This window comes from Stegostoma tigrinum, chromosome 11 (assembly GCF_030684315.1).
Source record: "Stegostoma tigrinum isolate sSteTig4 chromosome 11, sSteTig4.hap1, whole genome shotgun sequence".
Classification (NCBI taxonomy): domain Eukaryota; kingdom Metazoa; phylum Chordata; class Chondrichthyes; order Orectolobiformes; family Stegostomatidae; genus Stegostoma; species Stegostoma tigrinum.
The window spans coordinates 28,050,875-28,065,257 of NC_081364.1; the positions used below are offsets into that span (position 1 = coordinate 28,050,875).

Consider the following 14,383-nt stretch of genomic DNA (forward strand, 5'->3'; position numbering starts at 1 on the left):
TGCCAACTTTTTCCCACACATACATAGCCTATCAATATCTTTCTGTAAACTGTTGGTATTCCTCATTACTTGCCTTCCCACCTACTTTGTTATACCTGCAAATGTGGCTACAGTACATTTACTTCCTTCCTCCGAGTCATTGAAACGTACAGTATACAGTTGCAGTCCCAGCACTTATCCCTGTGGAACCCCCAACGATCATAGGTCGCCAATCTGACAAACCTTCTTATCCCCACTTGCTGTTACATGCCCATAAGCCAATTTTCTATCCATGCCAACATACTACCTCCAACACAACAGGCTCTTATGACCTAACATTTTGAGGCACCTTGTCGAATGCCTTCTGACGCCCAAATACAACACATTCAATGATTTCTCTCTGTCCACTCTGGTTGTGACTTCCTCAAAAAATTCTTAACTAATTAGTTAGGCACAACTTCCCTTGCATGAAATCATACCCCCACTGCTGATGACATTTTTTTCAAACGTTCCACTATTACTTCCTTAATAATTGATTTTAATACTTTTCCCACGTTTGTTATGGTGCCAATCAGACAGGCCACTTTGTCCTGGATCATGTCAAGCCTGTGGAGAGTTGTTGAAGTTACACTTATCTGGGCAAGCGGGAATTATTTCATTACGCCTAAAAAATGGTGGACAGGCTTCACAGAGTCAGGATGAAAGTTACTCACTCAAGATTCTGAGCCTCTGACCTGCTCTTGTAGTCACATTACAAGTGAATAGCCCAGTTAGTTTTTTTGGCCAATCGTAACCCACAGGATGTTGAAAGTGATGGTGATGACACAGAATGTTATTGGGCAATAATAAGATTTTCTTGTGCATTTCAATGTCCAACATGACAGAGTTATCTCAATCCTGCCACTTGTCCAAGGCTTTGCTCCGCCAAGCTAATGTGGTAGCTGCAGTGTAACAGCCACGCCACATAAAAAGAGTTGACATGCGAGTACCTTCCATCCCTTTAAATGATGTTTGGAATGTAGAAAATCAGGACCTTTGTGGACAACTCCAACTATGACAGGACTACTATTTGTGTTACCTGCAAATTTGATTATAGTACATTCACTTCCTTTCTATACATGCCAATATACCTTCCCATGGAATATATACATGGAATGGCATACTATTATCATTGACCAGGAGATCAGATGTTTTGATATTGATATATTTGTCATAAGCCATACACAGCTGACAGAAGAAAGCCAGCTCAACGATCAAGGTAGTGGTTATACCTTCTTCTGCTGCCTTCATGGTATTGACTTTGCCAGTATTGACAAATTAGCTAGCAATCTTGTGAAGAATGCCCTTGTGGAATAAACAAATGTCTCATCTTCAGCTTACCCTTTTCTATAAACAGTTCTATATATGGTTCTCAATGTCTAAGCCCCACTGGTTGCTACAGATGAGTCCAAAGAGGAATTTTATGCCAACATCAAACAGTCCCTTGACCCAAATCACAATGGTCAACAAGCTGCTCCTCCTTGGTGACTTCAATACCAGAGTTGGAAAGGACAATGACCTCTGGTGAGATGGAATAGGCACAGAGAAGTTAAGGAAATCCAAGATTTATTGCTCTTGACAAAGTGTCTTATCGTAACTAGCATTCTTTCCTCTCAGAGAGACAATTACATGGCCTCATTCCATGTGCTGTGATCTGTTTGACTATGTCACCATCCAAGAAAGGAACAAGGATATCACCTGCACCATGAAAGGAGTTGAGAATTGCTGGTCAGACTACTGCCTAGATCTCACTGTCATCAATATCAATGCTGCATCAAAGCAGGAATTCCCTAACAAAAATCAATGCTGAGGAGCTCAGAGCCCTATTCAACTAGATGTTCTCTGAAAACCTGAATTTCTGATGACCCAGAGATACAAAGTAATTAGTTAGTTAGTGTTGAGGCTTCTTTAATCAGTAACTGCAAAGAGATATGTTTGGTCAACCGACTAGGACGCACTAACACTAGTTTGATAAGAACTATCAGGAAATCCAGGACCCGCTAAACTGTTTTGGGGAGGCAATGCCTATTGGAATTATCACTGGACTGTTAATCCAGAGGCCCAAGGAATGTTCAGGGGATTTGGCTCAAATCCCGCCACTGCAGAAATCGAAATTTGAATAAAATATGTGGAACTGAGACCATGAAACCAGTGTCAATTGTCAGGAAAAGCCCACCAGGTTCACCTATGTCCTTTAGAGAAGGAAAATGACATTCTTAGCTAGTATGGCCTACATGTGACTCCAGACCCACAGCAATGTGGTTGACACTTGGCTACCCTCTGGGATGGACAATAAATGCTGGCGTCAGCAGCAACACTCTCATATCATGAATGGCTTAAAAATATTGGCACAGCACTCTAAGCATTAAACAGCAATCTGACATGATAACTAGATGCAACTCTGGAAATGGCTGAAGGTCGAGGTCAAAATGAGCTGAAGAACAGGTGCTGGGTGGAGAAAGCACAGAGGATCTAGCAGTTAGCTGACAACGATGATGGACATTTTCTTTAGAGTAATCAAGTCTACAGTCGATATACTCAAGGACTCATAACATTGCAGGTCAAGAGTGGAGAGGTGCTCACCAAAGGTGGAGAGTAAGTCAGGATTCAGTGGAAGGAACAGTTGAAGGATTTCCTTAACAGAGACTGTCTTCAACTGAACTGTCCACAATTCCGACACACAGCATGCTATCAGCTACCATCTCATCCTGGCAGGTGGAAAAGATCATTCAACAGCTAAACAACAAGGCATCAGGTGCAGAAGGAAATCCTGCTAGAGAACTAAAGTATGGCATAAAAGCATTATTAGTGCGAAGATGGCCTAATTCATGAACATCTTCCAGAAAGGTCTCTGTCTGACTGTGCTAACTACAAAGGAGTTTCCCAGCTTGTTGTCACAGGGAAAATTATCACAAAAATCCTCCTCTACTGCCTGCTCTGAATGACTGTAAGAGTTCCTTCTAAATTTGCCAAACAATTCCACCCTCTAAGGGGCACAATGGGCATTCTTCACTGTATAGTAACCATAAACAAAATGCGAGAGATACGCTGACCCTTGTATACGGTCTTACCTGGCTTCACAAATGCCTTTGAAACTGCCAGCTAGAAAGGATTGTGAACAATCCTTCTCTACATCAGCTGTCCCAAAAGTGTGTTATCATCCTCTTCCTGCTCCAGCATGACATGAAAGATTCAATAAATCAGATTCACCAAAGACTCAATTCATAATTAGTCTGGGATCAATGAAGGCTGTATCACAACATTAATATTCTTCTTGATCTCCCTTGCTGCAATGTTCCACCTCACCTTCAGCAAATCCCCTGATGGAATACAAAATAGTTATGAACTTGTTCAATCTCAACTGCCTGCAGGCAAGATCCAAGGTAATCGTATCCTCTGTCAGTGAACTCAGGTATGCAGATGATGTTATAATCTGTGCACACTATGAGCTCCAAACCATTGACAACACCTGCACTGAAGCCTATTACACTAAACATTCAGAACATGAGGTCCTCTACCAACTGTCCCAGTCAAATTACCCAGTGGATAGCACGAACCACTGATTTTCTGTGTCTCTTGTCAACAAAAGTGCACACTGCATTGAAGTTCAACACAGCTTTCAGTGGGCTAGTGCAGCCTTCGTGTTTAAGGTTTGAGTCAAGACTGGGACCTCAAACCTGGTAGTAAGTTCATGGTCTAAAGAGCAGTTGAGATAACTACCCTCCCCTGTGTTTCAGAGACACGAACTATGTACAGCAATCACTACAAAACCCTGGAGAGATATCACAAGTATTGGATCCACAAGAGCCTTCCAATCCACTGACAAGTTAAATGTACCAACATGGTTTCTTGCTCAGGCCAACATTCCCAACATCAAAACTCAGTGTACTCAATCAGTTCTACAGAATGTACGTCTGGAACAAAGCTCGCAGACGGGATTCCACTCTCTGCCCCATGTGACAGAGACTGTAATTTGTATACTGGATTTTCAGTCACCTAAGAACTTATTTCTAGCATGACAGCAAGTCATCCTTGGCCACTAGAAGAAGAAACTATCAGCTGCGAGGTAGGAATGTTCAAACTTGCCCACAGAGCGTAATTTATGCTGGAGAGCCCTTCTGCATTAGTGTTGCATAAAATCATAGTAATATAGTGTAAAAATCTTGTTTTGTTGTGTGATACTTGCCTTGAAAGGCACTTTCGTATACATAGCAGGGTGTCATAAGAACTACAAGAGTAGGCAATTCAGTTCCACCAGACTGTGATGATTCCATATGGGGTATGCCCCACTTTGTACACGCCTAAATGATAAAACTGTGGTCGACTGTCATACAGAAAGGAACAGAAAATAGTGCCCATCATGTCAGTGATGGTAGCATTGTTAATTGCTAAATTGCTGAAACATGGGCAATTTAGATAAGTAATCTGTCACAAGCATGTACATTACAAATCCCTGTGCAATATAAATAGGTAGGTCTGTTGGTTTTTTTATCAAGGAGTGAATTGACATATCGATGTTGAGGCTCACTCTGATGCATTTGGAATGTCTCTCAGGCATTCACGAATCGTTCAATATCTTAATTAATCTCTGGCCAGTACACAGGTTTACATGCTACTAATATCTGGCGTTCAACACATGTAACACCATAATATCATGGCACAATGTTTTTGACATTAGAACTTGCTTGCCCTGAAAATGACTTGTAACCTCCATAAGACCATAAGACATAGGAGTGGAAGTAAGGCCATTCGGCCCATCAAGTCCACTCCACCATTTAAATCATGGCTGATGGGCATTTCAACACCACTTCCATGCACTCTCCCCGTAGTCCTTGATTCCTTCTGAGATCAAGAATTTGTCGATCTCTGCCTTGAAGGCATCCAACGTCCTGGCCTCCACCGCACTCTGCGGCAATGAATTCCACAAGCCCACCACACACTGGCTGAAGAAATGTCGTCTCATTTCAGTTTTAAATTTACCCCCTCTAATTCTAAGGCTGTGCCCACGGGTCCTAGTCTCCCCGCCTAACGGAAACAACTTCCTCGCGTCCACCCCTACTAAACCATACATTATCTTGTAAGTTTCTATTAGATCTCCCCTCAATCTTCTAAACTCTAATGAGTACAATCCTAGGATCCTTAGCCATTCATCATACGTTAAACATACCATTCCAGGGATCATCCGCGTGAATCTCCGCTGGACACGCTCTAGCACCAGTATGTCCTTCCCGAGGTGTGGGGCCCAAAACTGGACACAGTATTCTAAATGAGGCCTAACTAGAGCCTTATAAAGCCTCAGAAGCACATCGCTGCTTTTATATTCCAACCCTCTTGAGATAAATGACAACATTACATTCGCTTTCTTAATTACGGACTCTACCTGCAAGTTAACCTTTAGAGAATCCTGGACCAACACTCCCAGATCCCTTTGCACTTCTGATTTGTGAATTTTCTCACCGTTTAGAAAATAGTCCATGCCTGTATTCTTTTTTCCAAAGTGCAAAACCTCTTATTTACTCACATTGAATTTCATCAGCCATTTCCTGGACAACTCTCCTAAACTGTCTAAATCTTTCTGCAGCTTTCTCAACTCCTCAGTACTACCTGCCTGTCCACCTAACTTCGTATCATCGGCAAACTTCGCCAAAATGCCCCCAGTCCCTTCATCCAGATCTTTAATATATAAGGTGAACAGCTGTGGCCCCAACACTGAACCCTGTGGGACGCCACTCGTCACCGGTTGTCATTCCGAAAAAGAGCCTTTTATCCCAACTCTCTGCCTTCTGTCAGACAGCCAATCCTTAATCCAAGCCAGTAGCTCACCTCGAACACCATGGGCCCTCACCTTGCTCAGCAGCCTCCCGTGCAGCTCTGTATTAAAAGCCTTTTAGAAGTCTAGATAGATAACATCTACTGGGTTTCCCTGGTCTAACATACTTGTTACCGCTTCAAAGACATAGACAAATAAATAAATCTTCTCAGGTACTTCTTTAACGCTGTCAGGCTATTCCTGGTTAATGATCTTCTTGAACTCTTCTCGTTGCTCATCTTTTAGTCGTCAATTTCAAATTTTTTTCATTCACAGGATGACGGCATCACTAATTGCCCAGAGGGCAGTTCAGAGTCAACCACGTTGTTGCGCATCTGGAGTCACATGTAGGTCAGACCACGTAAGGATGTCAGTTTCCTTCCACGAAGGACATAAGTGAATCAGGTGGGTTTTTCCTGACAATTGACAATGTTCATACTGACTCTGGCCAAAGTGTAGCAAATTGAACTTGACACAGACTTCAGTCTCATGGTCAAGAGTATCGACGTGTAGATCAAGAAGAACATTTTGAGTCTTTATGTGGGGTGCGTAATCTGTTCACAGTATCAAGTGTAATCATCCTAGTACCTTGCCTGTACTTAGTCATATCCTTGGACCTTGATATGTAGCTCCATATGGGGATGATATTCTGTGATAGATCATTTCCAGTGGCACATTATCTGCTTCAATGACCAACTAAATAGGTGAAACTGCATGGTGTTGAACACTGGAGTTAATGTGTTGAGCAGATGACAGCATTTTCAAATAAAAGACTGATGTTGACCTGGCACTTTTGTGATTAAGTATTAATCCATGTTGTCATACTGCTATCATCAGTAGGTGATAGTTATGGTTTTCTTTTGTTTCATTCATGGGATGGGCGCATCACTGTCTAGGTGAGCATTACCCATCTCTAACTTTCCAGAGGGCAATTAATTGTCAACCACATTGCTATGGGCCTGGAGTCACATGTAGACCAGACCATGCAAGATTGTCAGTTTCCCTTCTGAAAAGACGTAAGTGAACCAGATGGGTTTTTCCGACAATGCACAATGGTTTCACAGTCATAATTAGACTTCTAATTCCAGATATTTATTGAATTCAAATTCCATCATTTGCCACGGCAGGATTTGAACCCAGGATAATGCTCTGTTTTTGTCTGACCTATGACTACAACACTGTCAGCTACACAAACTCAGCTAAGCTCATTCTTACTGATCCTATCTCTATGCTATTGGGAATAGGTCCTGGTCAACTGACAGCCCAAACAGTAACTAAGCAGGACAAATGTCTTCCTAAAGGGTGGAAAAGAATCATGTCCCAGGGAATTTAGAATTTAATGCTTTTAGTGTCAGCATTTTGTGTGGACCTCTTTTAAGTGAAAAGTAGAGGCACCTTCAATCTGCACATACGGTTATGGTGCTACCTTCTTTTAAAGCACATGTGACGCAGCTACATCCATGTGGGAGCCAACTTTCCAAATTACACCATTTTGCACTCTCTCATTCAGTTCTGTTCAAAGCTTTTCCTGAATGCACGCACTCAATTTCCTTGATGGACCAGTAAGTGAGCTTACATCACCTTTAAAATGCAATACTGCATCACCCTCAAAATTTCTAATTGTTTCAAATTTGTCTGGGTATAGGCATTATGAGACTGTTAAGCAATTCAATTATGTCACATTGGTTTATTCATACTTAGCTGTCATCTCATGAACTGTGACTACACTGACATCTGTGCACAATGTTAGCCCTGCCATTGCTCAACCATTAGCATGTACTAGGTAGAAGATTTGGGGTAGCCATGATGAGCTTGTAAATCAGCACTACACTGTGATTCTGCTAGTGCACAGAACTGGTGATCCATTGCATGGTGAAACACTCTCTCACTGGCTGCATAATGAACTGCCACTTGCTAAGGTTACTGACTTTCAGGATATTTATACTATCCCTTCTAACATCAGGAGTTAGGAGATGGATACGGGAGTTTTGAAGAATCCAAATGTTTATTAGAGTTAACCAATGCATATAAATATCACATTCACATACACACCAGTATCTAGCCTCACATTAAACTATAGGTTACAAAGGGCAGCACGGTCCTAATAGTGTGTCATGCTTTGTGATCCAGATGAAGCTGGAGTATACCCTCAGATCACATTCTATGATACAAGACGACATTAGGACAATGTCTCTGAAAGGTATACTTGCATACTGAGTCTCATAAAAGTAACGTTCCCAATTTGACTGTCAGACAAAACTTAACAATTAGTAACTGACGATCATAATATATTCCGAACATTCTACATGCTTTTACTACTACAAAGTATTTATGCTAGTGTCTCTAATTAAGAACAATAGGTATATGTACAATACCTTTGTTTCATTTCGAATGCAAACACCTTTCTGATGCCCTCCTCCAGAAGATTTTTCTAGACCTTCAGACTGATTTCCAGATTTTTCCCAAGCTAACACATGGTGATGTATTTCAGGAACATGACTAAGAAAAAAATAAAACGCAACAGATATTAAACTGTTGTGCTCAATACCAGGTATCTGGTAAAAATAACAATGTAGATTTGCAGGTTTTTTAATTCCCTCTAGCTGCATTTTCCCTCCCACATTTTTTCCAATAATTTAACCATTTTCAAAATCTATTGCCTCAACAGAATCATCATCCATAAAGTTTTACACTGCCCTAGCTTTTCCAAAAAGGATCTATTGACAAAGATACTCAATTATTTCCCTTGCTTCATCACACCTCTTTTGGTTTATTCAGATCAATATGTCAACACCTGCAAACTGATATGCCAAAGTACTGATCAGAGAGAACGGAAAGCACACCTCACCTGAAATACCTATTTGTCAGTACTCATCTGAGATAGTTTCAGAGTATTTACAGTGCTTTGATTGTTGAATTCATTACAGGAATGGAATATTACGACAATTACTGACTGGGTCCACAATTTTGTGGCAGTAACTCAAATCACATATTTTATAAATCTTGATATAAAATCCATAATTCACAAAAGAAGCAAAGCCAAATAAATCCAATGCATCCAAGTTCAAGAATAAATCTCACTGCATGCTAAGTTCAAAGCCAAACATAATATGAATTCTAAAAATAACTTGATATTCAAAAATCATAAAGCCAGTTTCTCATGATTATCAGAATTGCTTTTCTATTCTAATTAATATTTTCAAGAAAAATAAACGTTGTTCAACAAATGCCACTTCTCTATTTGAAACTTAATTGTTGCTAAAAAGCATATGACACCCGTACTGAAGATCGCTTTTTTATCCACAGCATCCTTGGAGCAAATACACTGTCAGTATTTGTAAATGTTTAAAGAAGCACCAGTAAATGGGAAATATTTAGTTATTCATTAGCATCCAGCCAGTTGTAATTAGACTTATTTGCATCATACTTTTTAAAAATTACTTAAAATTAAAAACGAATACAAGTTAAAGCCGACCATTTAAATTTTCTTAGAGGTTGTTATAACATTTGAATTTAAATCCAAATACAGTTTATGAGAATTAAATGGGATGTTTTTAATCACTGAAAGGAGTGTTTGCCAAGTGAACTTTTCATGTGTGCTCCAACATTTACAATGAAATTAGTAAGATAATAATTAAGAGGAATGTTCTGCTCAGTACAAAGCTGCACCCACTGAAAGTTACACTAACATAAGTTCAGGTTTTAATTTCTCCAAATTTCCTACACTGATACGTTCAATCGACTCATCACATTATTTTCATTTATGATGTTACATATTTTTCCCAGGTCCTTGCAGAAAAATTCTGAGTGTATTTTTAGGTGCACAGTAGTTGACAATGAAATGATCAGCTTTTACAAATTCATTTACAGTTTGACTTATTCAATCCAACTTATTTTTGAATGAATAAAGTTCTGAATTGTTAAAAAAACTCTCACTGTAAAATCAGTGACAAACTCATGCTGTGCCATCATTTTACTTGAACACTTTCAATTTCTGCACCAAATCACAAATGATCATTATCTATAGGATTTTCATCCAGTTATATGAAGGAATCTACATTTTATTTGAAAACTAAACTTTGAATGTAACACACTACAGTTATTCAATATAACATTTTGTCCACAAAGGAATTAAGCACTTACTTATTAGCACCCCTATTTTCCTCATTGTCAGACGAGGATGATGTTGAAGAAGCAGGGAAAAATGGTGCTTCTATACCACAATGATTTGGACTCACAGCTGAAGCTGTAGAAATATTTGGTGAGGAACGTTCGTATAAAGGTGTATGCTTCCCTTCATGAGGAATGTTGCTGTAATTGTTGTTGGATTCCAGGGCGAGGCTGGGGTCAGGCAGGGCAGGCTGGTATGTACCTAATGGTGAAGGTTGATCTTTGTTCACCGAGTACAAGTCTGAAGTTCCTGGTCCTGAAGTGGTAGATTGGCCAGCTAATTGTTGGCCCTGACAGAATGAAACAAAATGTAGCATCAAACAATTTCAGAATTGTTCTTAGTCTCTGAATATTCCCGAACTATGAATAACTACTCATCATACCAGATGCAGTAAACTTGCTTGGCTGAATTTCTCACTCAAAACCAAACCTATGATTCCAAATTGCGTTGAGACATTTTGAGACCGTAAAAGTGCACTACACAGATGTAAGCTTGGCCTTATACGGAAGTTAGCACGATCAGCCAGTGATCCAAATTTGAACTGCATCAGTGAAGATTACATCAATTTTTCCTCAAATGTTGCAGTAGAAATAAGGCGTCAGACTTAAAACTATACACTAGCTTAAACACTTAAATAAGTTACAAACATCACCGAGTCAGCAAAATAATCCCACGAAGGTGCGTATGTGGCAACGTTGATATTTGTTCAATTACTACGCAGAGCTGAATTAGACAAAAGTAATAGTCTCGAGAAGGTGCTTTCTGAATAAGATTAAAGATGTGTACAATTGGAGGAGTGCATTTAAACTTCCTTCCAATGAGTAATGTAGTCACTTCAAACGTTTGTACAAATTTTCAACTTCCCTCAGTGCATTTTCCAAAGTGAAAATGTTAAGGATGGCTAAACGAAGATCTTTAGCATTTAAATAAACAATCTGAGAACACCCAGAACCAGTAACAAATTTTGATTTGTCTACATTTTGCAAACCAATATTCCGACTTGGAACTTAGCCATCAAAAACACAAGCTTTCACCTTAGTTATTTTAAATCATATTGTGGTGATTTGTTAAAATCTACATCTCTGAAATTTTGATGTCCTCTACTTTCAAAGACAGTAAAAACTAAACACAAGAAGAAAAAATTCTAATCAACAACAGTACTGAGGCAGCATTGCATTAACGAAGGTGTCATCAAATTAAGAACTATTCCGCCTGGCAGGAGAACAAAATAAACTTCAAACTGCCCAGCTAAAAAATATTTCTCCATAAATACCAACATATAGAAAATCTCTTTATTTCTCTTATTATTGTTAGTAGCGCATTGCTGACAAGTAAATGATTGCATTAAGCACATCCAAAGTGTTACAGTGGCTTTAAAACACTACTAGTAAGGCTGTGTACATTAACAATGCCATACAAAGTTCTAATTTCTTTTTCTTTCTATTCCAACAGAAATCAAAAGTGATATCAATCACTAAACAGAAAATTCACTAGCTTGTTCAGGGGAATAGAGGGATGGTCTTAGGAGAAGAGGTTGAGTAGGCCGGGCTTGAAGTTTAGAAAAATGAGAGGAGTCTTTACTGAAATACAGAAGCTTCTTAGCAGATTTGATCATTGGACGTGGATACTTTCTCCCCACTTGTCAGAGAGTCTACAACCAGAGGGCATAATATCGAGAAAAAGGGGTCGCCCATTTAAGACAGAGATGAGGATGAATTTTTATCTGAGAGAGTATTAAATCTGTGTTAAACTTCAGCTGTAGAAGCTGGGTCAGTAAGCATATTCAAAGCTGAGATAGATTTTTAATCAGAAACAGAATCAAGAACTATGGGGGAAAGACAGGAAAGTGGAACTGAGGATTATCAGATCAGCCAACTGCTTAAAGGGGACATTTTATATAACATCATAAACAAGAAGTATAATATGAGATTCTGCAAGTGTAGATCACACAGCAGACCAGACCTGAAGAAGGGACGCCCGCATGTTCTTAACGACACCCAACAGTAAACTCTTCAGTAATATTCACTGTAAACTCTGCACCTACCTCTCCATTCCAGAAATGGAAACCAAGATTATTCTTAGCAAAAATGTACCAAAACACCTGTAACAACTGCTACTTTAAAAACACCGCACGTTTGGAAGTAGTGCAGGGCAACAGTCAATAACCTTACATGGGTACTGAATGCACAAGAACAATCATCACCTCATGTCACTGATATCAAGCCTGTTTGGCATATTCAATTTCACGCCTTTCGTAGTTTTATTGTACAACTCTGCCTCTTGGCCCTTGATGAATCTTTACACCTGCTGTTACAAATGAAAAAGCCATTTGGTTGACGACAGAACGGGAACCAACCTACAATATGTGCATGTTTATACGTACTTACAAAGTTGCATCTTACTAACATTCATCTTTTGATCCAATAAACTGTTCCTATTCACAGGGATTCAAGCCCACTACACGTATATACACAACTAAACATAATTATTAAAAGTGAAAAAGCGATACCGGCATTGTGGCTGGACAAGCATTTGGTTCCCATTGTTAGGTGCCCTAGAGAAGGTGCTTCCTTCTTAAACCACTGTAGTACATTTGGTGTAAGTAGATCCACAATGCCTTGGGGATACAGTTCTAAGATTTGACCCAGCAATAGTGAAGGAATAGAGAAATACATTCAATGAATGATAGCACAGACGCTATTGGCTAAATAGTCTATTCTTCGCCCACAACTTATTGTTTTATGATAATTAGGGGCTCAGTTTGTGTTAGTCAGGAATTATTGTAGAAATTTAAAACTCTAAAGTTTTCTGGGCAACTATCAAGCTCAAGTGAGTCATAACCCTACAAAACTACCAATTTAAGAGGCTTTTCTGGAGGCTTCCAGTTACTGGGAAATTACTAATCATAATTTTCAATTTCCCAGGCAAGTTCTTTGAAGTAGTTGTATTGGGATTTCTGCATGGTCCCAACTTGCAATTCCAATCAGAATATCTGGGCTCATATGTTAAATTGGATCTAAAACCAGCCAAGAAAATAATATGACGGATATTTTGCCAATATGCCACCATTCTTACTAAGAGTTTGCTGTACTGTTAAACAGAACATTATCAAAGCGGCTCAGGGATACTTGAAATCGATCAAACTTACCACAGTCTTTGCCTGAAGGTGAGGTTGTGGAATGTTAAGCATTTGTGGATGTGGATAGTGTGGAACAATAGCTGGCACTCCAAATTGATTCAGTCTCATTCCTTAAGTGTAGGAATAAAATTGAAAAGTTTTAACAACTCGGGGACGTGATCAACAAATGAACAGCTGCAGTTAAGGCCGAGTAGCATGCTATTACCTTTGATATAATTCTTTGTTTAAGTGCATGATACCTAAAGCATATACACAAACATATATCTACTGAATATAATTCCACTGCAGCATTTCAGAAATACCAAAGATAAAACTTGAAGGATGCAAGCCAAGAATATGACAGAAAGGGGATGAAGACAAAACCACAGAAAAAGCTCGAAAACTTGATTTTTCCAAGTTGGGAAAAGGTTACTGCTGAAGTACATAAGATGCTAAATAGAATATAACAGCTACCATTCTGAATGCTCTTTAACTTTAAAGATTTATGTGAAGACCAGCATATGTGTAACTGCCTTCTTAATAAGGCAAGAGCGCTAAAGACTTAAGTAACTCAAAGTGGTTCAAAGATAACGTTGAAAATGCATGAGAGGAAGTTACAAGTTTTCATGGAAGGATAAGCCAGGTTTATTGAATGGCTCTCAGCTAAAATCAATATTTCATTGTATGTCTAAAAATTAGCAGACCAACTCTAGACACTCCAGTGGTAAGTCAGTACCAAACTGTTAGATATAATTTTAAATGAGGTATGTAAATCCACAAGGTCACCAAGTACAATTAACAGCTAGTGCTCACTATTCTGTTGATTTAAACCATGAATGATCAAATCTCGATGCAAGTCCAAACCATAAATTCAGATGTACAAGTCTTTACTACTAATTAAGATATTTCTTAATTTAGATGTAGAAGACAGTTACAATTATGGATAGCATGTATAATGGCAGGCACTCCAAAACGATTCAGTCTCAAATGTCACTCCAAAAGTTCATTCCTTAAGCTTCACTTATTCTCAACTCAGATGCAGAAAACACAATTACTTCTTTCTATCTAGTCTACTGCAGTTGCTGCTTACTTTACATTGGTGGGACCGAAGACAGGCTGGATCACTGCTTTGTGGAACATCTCCTCTCAGTCCATAGGAATGACTGTGACCTTCCAGCTACTTTTCAAAAACCTCACTTATATTTCTGGGTGTCCTGTAAAGTTCCAACGAAGTAACATGCAAGCCAAGAAACAATACCTCATATTC

At 39.2% G+C, this 14,383-nt stretch overlaps 1 protein-coding gene across 2 annotated transcripts in view; it reads right to left on the reverse strand.

The window, feature by feature from the left end:
• fam120c (family with sequence similarity 120 member C) overlaps positions 1–14,383 on the reverse strand; it is a 124,425-nt gene that overhangs the window by 63,463 nt on the left and 46,579 nt on the right. Inside the window, exons 6-8 of one of the 2 annotated variants that reach the window (XM_048547916.2) lie at positions 13,147–13,247; positions 9,971–10,287; positions 8,203–8,326 (exon numbers count right to left, since the gene is read on the reverse strand). In XM_048547916.2, the coding sequence (XP_048403873.1) occupies positions 8,203–8,326; positions 9,971–10,287; positions 13,147–13,247 (542 nt within the window). The remainder of the gene's footprint in view (positions 1–8,202; positions 8,327–9,970; positions 10,288–13,146; positions 13,248–14,383) is intronic. The other variant, XM_048547917.2, reaches the window with a different exon arrangement.